The following is an 8,391-nucleotide window of genomic DNA, read 5'->3' as shown; positions in this document are numbered from 1 at the left end:
TCTTCACAGTCTGGCCTTGCAGCATCACCAAATCCACACGGACACACGGGGACATTCCAGCCCTGACTATCACTCCAAACCTTTCCATTTTCTACTAGGACAATTCTGATTCTTCCTTCAGCTTGGAGAGGGATGGATTCCCCCAATTGATGTACTTGATACAAAGGTTCTCCTCACATGGAAATGCTTCCAGGCATCCTGAAACTCTTCTGCCCACCAACAACCCATTTTGTCCCACTGGATCATGGGAACTTCAGTGCAAAGGCAGCACATTTCTCTCCTCGGAGAGGAGCAGGATTCTCAGCCCAAGGGCCTGACACAATGCAGATCATCCTGGAGGAAGGCTTTACCTATGTGGGGGTTGTTACATTAACCCAGGGAACAAAACAAATAACAGAAAAAACGACCTCAAGTTGAGCCATTGGAGGTTTACTCTTTCAAAAGAACCATATTACGTTTGGGAACAGGCTGCCTATGAAATTGTCTGAGTAACTGACCACACAAAGGTTTAAAAGCCATGTGGATGTGGCACCTGGGCACCTGGCTGATTTTTGAAGTAGGCAGTGTTAAGTTTGCCGTTGGAATATGTGTTCTTCAGGGACTGAAGAAAGAGCAATGGGAGCTCTTTGAAAAAGATTCACTCCAAAGCAGCCTTAATCAGTACACCATGGGCACCCTGAGAGGCTGAGCCAGGGTGGGGACAAAGGGCGGGGCTGGCTGGCTTGTGATGTGCAGTAACACCCGTGACATCACAGGGGACGTATCACAATGGGGGCAGCTATGAACGGGCCCAGCAGGTCACGCTGGCCCAGTGTTGCTTGGGCAAGTGGTGAGTGCACACGTGCTGGGGAGGCTGGGCTGGGGACAAGGGCTGGGGCAGAAACACTGCACCTGGGGCTGGGTTCTCCCTGCATGCAGGGACAGCCCCTGAAGGGAGAGCCTTGGGCAGGGCACCCTGCTGCTGCTGCTGCTGCTGCTGCTGCTGCTGCTGCTGCTGCTGCTGCTGGGGCAGAGGGACAGGTGTTGCTCCCTGCCAGCTGTCTGGGGTCCTGTCCTTCCTGCCCTCAGAGCCCTGAGCAATCCCGTCCCTGCTGCCCCCACTGCCAGCTGCCTCTCTCACAGCCCCACTCAAGGCCTTCTCTCCATCCTCCTGCAGACCATGAATTACATACCAGTGTTTTTCGTGCTCTTGAAAAGCCTCATTCATTACCCACAGCTCGTGGGTGATGGTTGGGATGAAGAAACACGTTTTCGCATGGAAGTGCGAGCAAAGATGCTGGAATGGGAGAGGATTCGGCTGGAGCAGGAGGTGGAGCAGCTCAGCCTGCCGAAGGTGCAGCTCCTGGAGCTCTTGCAGCCATTAGCTCTTGGTGTGCTCGTGGTCCTTGTCTTGGTGCTATGGTTAATGGGGTGCATAAGGAGCCTGAGGAGAGAAGAGTATGAAGGAGAAAACAATGATGCAAATGAAGGGGAAATCAGAAATGGAGATGCAAATGGAGAAGGCAATGTTGAAAATGAAGATGATGCGAATCGGGAGGAAGATAACAATGATAATAGTAATGTACAGGAAGATGGCAACCTTGTTGCCAATGGAGAAGATAATATGGAAAATGAAGTTGTCAATGAGGCGACAAACGGAGAAGACAATGATGATGCACTTGCAGTCCATGGAGAAGATAATGATTTTAATGATAACATTGGAAGAATTCTACTGGAACGCATACAGTTGCCAGTACAGAACTTACAGAGAGGCTGCGATTGGACAAAAAACCTCATGGACAATTATACAGTTTATTTTGGACATGTCTTGGCAAACAGCTTCTACCCAGTCCTGCAACGAGCCATCGGGGTGGGCAGTGCCTTCGAAGGTTGGAGTCTCCGTGAGCAGGATGTTGTGTTCCAGGTGTTCATACCCATGACTCCTCCCCGAGGCCACAGCTTCCACCTGGAGCTGGACTCTGCAGAGCAGAGGCACGTGAGGAACTTCCGTGTCCGTGTGCAGCTGGAGTGCACCTGCAGCATGGAGCAGCAGGCTGAGAACATGCTGTGCTTCCTGCACCACCCCGAGGAGGAGCTGAGGAGCAATCAGGATGCCAGCCTCCTGGACACCCTGTGCACCGACTCCTACCTGGATGTGCAGAAAACTGCCCGCTGGTTCTACCAGCTGGTGAGAGCCATCTGGCCAGCTCTGCCCCAGTCACACAATTGGCATTTAAAGCTGCTGCCCTCCAGTCGCTCCTGCCAATTCCAGGTGAGCAATGGCACAGAGAGCTTCAGGATTAAGATGCTGTTTGGGGTACGGAGAGGAGACTCCGACATCTTTGTGAGCAGCCAGCCTAGAGAGGCCTACACCCAAAGCACAGCCTGGCCTGAGACCTATGCTGTGGCAGAGATGAAATTCTTCGAGCACATCGCCGAGCAGGCTCCCCATGACAGTTTGCACCTCAAATGCCTGCAGTTCTTCACCCGTCTTGTGCTGGGCTTCAGCTTTTCCACCTACTCCATGAAGACCATTGTCATGCACCTGCTCACTGTGGTGCCCGTGTCCCAGTGGCGTAGGAGAGATTTCCTGCTGCGGCTGGTGGATATCATCAATGGCCTGCACTTGTCTGTGCGAGGAAAGCTCCTCGACCACTTCATTGTGGGGAACCAGATGCTGCCTCAGGTCATCCGTTTACCCCCGGATGTTCAACAAGCTCCGCCATACAATCTGTTCCATCGCCTGGCAGAGGATCCAGCTGCATACTCCCAGGCCATAAAGGAGTACCAGGATCTGCAAAAGAAGTTCAAAAGAATCCTTCGTGGTGAGCAGTGAATGAAGGTGCCAATGCACAGAGCTGTGCTTGTGCTGCTCACAGCTGACACCAGAGATACCTCATCGTACAATTTTGGTGCTTTGAGAAGAAAATAATGCAAACAAAGGCTCTGGTGGAGGCCCACAGCCTCTCCTGCCACCTCAGCAGTATAGTATAAATTATCATATATGTAGTATATATAGAAGAAGACAAAAAATATACTAATATAAGTAGTATTGAAAATATCAAATATCCATTTTTATATCCTGATAAAAAATAATTCTGGAAAGTTTAATATTTTGTTATGTTTAAATACTAAAATAGAGTGCATATTAAGTGTAATTATCTGTTGTGAAATGTACTAATGCTAGTAGTCCATTTATGTCCAGAAAGATTTCCATAAAGTAGACATATTTATAATATATATGACATTGACATAGATATACTATAGTCATTATAGATTACTATAAATGCATAACATATATAATATATCGTATGTATATAATGTATTATGTATGATCATATTCTTTTCATAAACAAGTAATGCCACATCTAGGGTCACTATCTGTTGAGACCCATAGTAGTGCTCTGTAGTTAGTGCATTTCTGAGTGGAGAGATGGAAACTGCTTTGATCTTGTTTCAATAAAGTACAATTGATCAGAATCAGGATTGTGCCAGACGTTATTGATCTCAGTCAGATTGATTGTGTTGGTAAAAGTCACACGCTGTGAATCTGGGCTCAGGAGTTGCCTGCTTGAACTCCACCCAAGTGACACTGCTGAACGGGTTCTAATCAGAAATTAAGCCCAGCTGCCCCCAGCCCCTGTGATGACAGAATCACAGAATGGCTTGGCTTGGAAGGCTCCTCAGAAATTGCCTCGTCCCAGCCCTGCTGCCGAGGACAGGGACACCTTGCACTGGGCCAGGATGCTGCAAGCGCCTCCCAGGCTGGGCTGGAGCACAGCCAGGGACGGGGCAGCCACAGCTGCTGTGGGCAGCGTGGGCCAGGGCTCAGCAGCCCCAGAGGGCAGAATGTCCTGCCCGCCTCCAGCCCGAGGCCTCCCTGTGGCACTGGGGAGCCGCCGGCCCTGGCGCTGTCCCTGCAGGCCCTTGCACACAGCCCCTGTGCAGGGCTGTGCTGGGCCCGTGCAGGGGCTGCCAGGCTGCGGGAAGGTGTCCCTGGAGAAGGCTGGCACAGCCCTGGGCCAGCAGTGCCACCGTGAGGGCAGCACGCGGGGCCTGGCACGGCCGTCGGGGCGCGAGGCCACAGGGCACAGGGCGCCCGGGCCCTGGCAGCTGGAGCAGGAGCTCTGCAGCGCGGGCGGCACAGAGCCGTGGGCTCCCGCAGCTCTGAGCCCTCACGGCTGAGGCAGCTGCCCAGGCACAGCCGGCTGGGGACACGCGGCCACCCCGGGGCCACCCGCACGGGGACCCTGCTCTGGGGCCAGGCCAGGCCGCAGCAGGGAGCAGCCATGGGGCTGTGCCGGGGAGGGAACGGCTCTGCCCAGGGACAGGGCTCTGCCAGCAGGGCAGCACGGACAGCAGGGCGCAGGACAGCAGTCACTGCCCGGCTGCCCTGGGACAGTCCTGGCAGACACACGGAACATGGGGCTGGCAGGAGGCATCATCCTCACCGTGCCCACCTGAACACAGGGACATAAGGCACAGTGGGAATGGGGACACAGTAGACACCTCTCCTCTGGGAATATCCCCCCTTCCCTGGGGCCCTGACAGAACACAGGGGATGGGGCTGTGCAAGGGGAACCCAAGGATTCATGAGGAGGACAATGCCAAGGTTACATCTGCCCACACTCTGCATCCAAACTGCTCCATGGAGGAGAAAACTAGAGGAGTCCTTGCCACAGCGGATTCCTTCTGAAGGAAAATGTTCTGTATTCCTGCACATGGGTGTCCTTTCTGGACTGCTACTCAAGTGCTGCTCCTGCTCTCCAGGCTGTGGAGTATCTACACAACAGAAGCAATGAAGCAAAGAGCAAAAGCCAGGAGAGCTCGAGTTGAGGCCAGGGGAGCTGAAGCAGAGGAGATGAGAACTCATGCAGCGACTTGCAGGGGGAAGTAGGAAAGAGAGGCAGAAGGAATTTTGCGAAATAATGACTAACTAGCCAGAGTAAATGGGGTGGTAAAGGCCAGAAATTAGGAAGAAGGCAGCAAACTTTAGGCAAATGATCAAGAAAAAGACCACAAAGAGGAAGAAAACCATCTTTCTCGCTCTTTCTATAATATGTGCTCTTCCAGAATCTAGACTGTGAAAATTCTTGTTGAACTCAACCAGCCCTACTGTGGTGAAATGGTTCTGGTTCGAACTTAAGCCAATTTACACCCAGCCCTTCTGCTCCCTGAGGAGCAGAGAAACAATTGGGCAAAGGGAGGTGGAAGTGAGACCATGCTGCCACTCTTCTGAAAACTAGAAAAAGCTCCTTCAGGAACAGTTCCTGAAGTCAGCACACTCTGTTTGTGACAGCGACACCAGCAACAAGCAAGTGTAACCTGAGCAAAGAACTTTATTTCTGTGACACCTGGAGGCGTTATCACTGAGCAATACTTTGATCTACCAGGTGGGAGCAAAATGAAGTGATGCCGCTTGTTTTCAGCAGATTTCCTCACTCCAAGCTCTCCTGGCTCACCCCAGCCCACCTGTGACATCCAGCTCTGCCTCAGATTCCCATCCCAGCCAAGCAGCTGTGGAGCTAAAATCTACCTTGAAAAACAAGTGAAATAAACTCAAGCTGAAGAAGAAACTTTCTTTTGTGGCAGACAGAGAGGTTTGGCCAGACAGCAGAGCCCTCTTCAGTCCAGTGAGGGGTAGTGAAGAGCTGGTTGAACCAATGTGACCTTGCAAACACTGGCAAGCTCCCAGTTGGGCCAAACTGGAGTTTATCTGGTATAAATTGGGTGCAGCAGGCGCCAGGATCTTCCAGACAAATGCACCCAGTCATTGCAGGTTTCACTGTTGGTAGAAGACAAGGATCAATCAAAGCCAGAGAGTGGGAAATGCAGAAATACATCACATATTTACAGATAGAAACTCTTGGAACAAGGATTTTTGCATTGAGAAATTTGGGGTGGAGAGGAAAAAGAGGAAGGAACGGGAGGAAACTCACACTCTAAAGCTAATAAATAAAAAAAAAATTAAAGTGATTTGGCAAAATCATGTGACAAGGTAGTTTCTCTTGCAAACAGGTGCATGGCAGTTTTAGAAATATTAAATCTCAAGACGTTTGCATTGCACAATAGATGGCAGCCAGAAAGCATGTTGATGTTTTTTGGCAGTGTTTTGTATGTCATGGTATTTTTTTCTTTAAAGCTCCCATCAGCAGGAGGCAAAGCTTTGCCAAGGAAAAGGAATCAAATCTGGATGCAGCAAGTCTCACATTCAGACAGAGGCTCCCTGCCAGATGCTACGGGGCCAAATCGGAAACAACCACACTGAGTTCATTATGAAAACTGCATAATCAAAAGCCTGAAAAAAAGGCCAAAAGAAAAAAAAAATTAATCTGTTTAATACTTAGCTAAATTCTCAACTCTTGAAGGAGATTTGAAGAAAAAGTCATCATAATCCCCTCTTCCTTTTGAGGAATTCCTCCCTGTTCATGAGGTGTCCATGAGATGGCAGGAGTGCACTGTCCTCCAGAGGTTGAAGGACTGTCACAATGGTGACATTTCCACACTGAGAATCTCACTCTGGCTGTGGGCACTGCAGACAAAACACTGATTTATCTTTCTGTTTATTGCTCATGAAAAGAGATACAGAAGTGGCATCAATGGACACATCTTCAGAGAAGAAATTGCCTGGTGCAGTTTCAGGTTGACAGAATCCTGCTCAGTGCAGACCCTGGATCTACAAACTCATCCCAGGCCGTGCACAGGAATTTGTGACCAGGCACTGCAAAACTGAAAGAAAAGGATCCAGACATCTGCCAGAAAGAAATCTGGAAGATGGGAATTAGAAATCACAGCCCTTGTATTTATGGCTGGGGATGACTGTGGAAACAAACCCTCAAGGATGTCCCAGTTTTCAGCTCTTTTTATCATCCCAAGTTCTCCACACAACTGGGGCACAGCTGTGAGCCTGCCCCTGGTCAGACAGGATCCACAGCAGTCCAAGTTCTGTGAGCTGGGCCAAGGGATGGGCTGGCAAGTTGTGCAAGTGCTTCCCTGAGCCAGGCTGCAGAAGCAACATACCAGCAAGAGATGGATGCTTGTGTCTGAAGAGATCTCAGCTGCCTCAAGAGAGCAGGTTGAATGATGGAGCTACTCTTTTCATGCTCCTGGTCTTGAGCCAGGATATCTTCCAAGTTTTTGTCCACACTACCTGGACAGGAAAGCAAGAAGAATCAGAATGGTTTGGGTGGGAAGAGATGTTAAAGACCACCAAGTCCCAACCCCACTTCCATGAAGCACTCCATCAGCCTCACACTGGATCTTCTCTAGCAGACGGCATAACTGGGACGTTACAGCCCACATCTCTTCCCACTGATCCTCTCACTGCATCCATCTTGGGGGAGCAGAACTGGAGCAGTTTTGCTGTGCTGGGAGCTCCCTGTGCACCTGGGAGCTCTCACCTGCAGGCACTGCTGTGATGGAACAGGTCTGCCTTGTACTGAGCAGGAGAGGGGGGCTTAGGAGCTGCTGAGGGACACCCCAAAGTGTCACTTGATCTGTATATTCTAGAACAACAAATACCTGTTCCCTTTCCAGTGTCCCATCCCTCAGCAAGCCAGGCATTCCCAGTGACATCACTGGAGCCTGCAAACAGCTCTGCTGGAGGCAGACACTGCCCTCTGTAATGAGCAAGAGATTATGTTGATTAACTTTTCTCAATGCACCCTTTCAGTTTCTTCTAGATGTGGTACTTGGGGACATGGGTTAGTGGTGGCCTTGGCAGTACTGGGGGAACCATGGGACTCGATCTTAGAAGGCTTTTCAAATTTAAATGATTCTATGATTCTTTACTTTAAAAATTTCAAAGCTTTCCTGGCTTTCAGATTCTGCAGTTCACAATCCCTGATGTGATCTGTGAAATCACTTTCCTATTTTTTAATTCCCTCCTTCTCCTGCATGGGACATCAGGTGGTATTCCAACTCCTAGCTGCAAAACCAGTCTCACATCAAGACACACAGAGCCAATGAATTCTGTTGCAAAGGTGAATCACCTCCAGAAGCTGAAGTTCATCTGCATCCATGGCAGTTGATGGTTATGGACAATGCTCTGAAAGCACTGGGACAGAAACAGTATGGATCTCTCAGTGTGATACCTGATTAGGAAAAAATTCTTCCCTGTGGGGGTGGTTTTTCACCTAGTACAGGGTGCCCAGAGAAGCTGTGGCTGCCCCATCCCTGAAAATGCTCAATGCCAGGCTGGAGCAACCTGGGCTAGTGGGAACTGTCCCTGCCCGTGGCAGAGGGTTGGAATGAGATGGTTTTTAAAGTCCCTTTCAACTCAAACCATCCCATGATTCTATGACCTGGCTCCTGATAGTCCATAAAACCCCAGAGACAACAAGGGGATGTCATTGGGATACAAAAGCTTTGAAGATGAGGGGAGAATTGGGTGGGAATTGTCCCTTCCTCCTG

General features: G+C 50.1%; 1 protein-coding gene across 1 annotated transcript; it reads left to right on the top strand.

The window, feature by feature from the left end:
• Nucleotides 1–1,405: 1,405 nt before the first annotated feature.
• Nucleotides 1,406–2,815, top strand: LOC306816711 (inositol 1,4,5-trisphosphate receptor-interacting protein-like 1; the record flags this gene model as incomplete). Its single annotated transcript, XM_079333144.1, has 1 exon — nt 1,406–2,815. The coding sequence occupies one exon, from the start codon at nt 1,406–1,408 to the stop codon at nt 2,813–2,815; it is 1,410 nt and encodes a 469-aa protein (XP_079189270.1).
• Nucleotides 2,816–8,391: the final 5,576 nt, after the last annotated feature.

This window comes from Erithacus rubecula (genome assembly GCF_903797595.1).
Source record: "Erithacus rubecula genome assembly, contig: scaffold_830_arrow_ctg1, whole genome shotgun sequence".
NCBI lineage: Eukaryota > Metazoa > Chordata > Aves > Passeriformes > Muscicapidae > Erithacus > Erithacus rubecula.
Note: the sequence above shows the minus strand (reverse complement) of the source record. Positions and strands in the feature narration are given on the sequence as shown.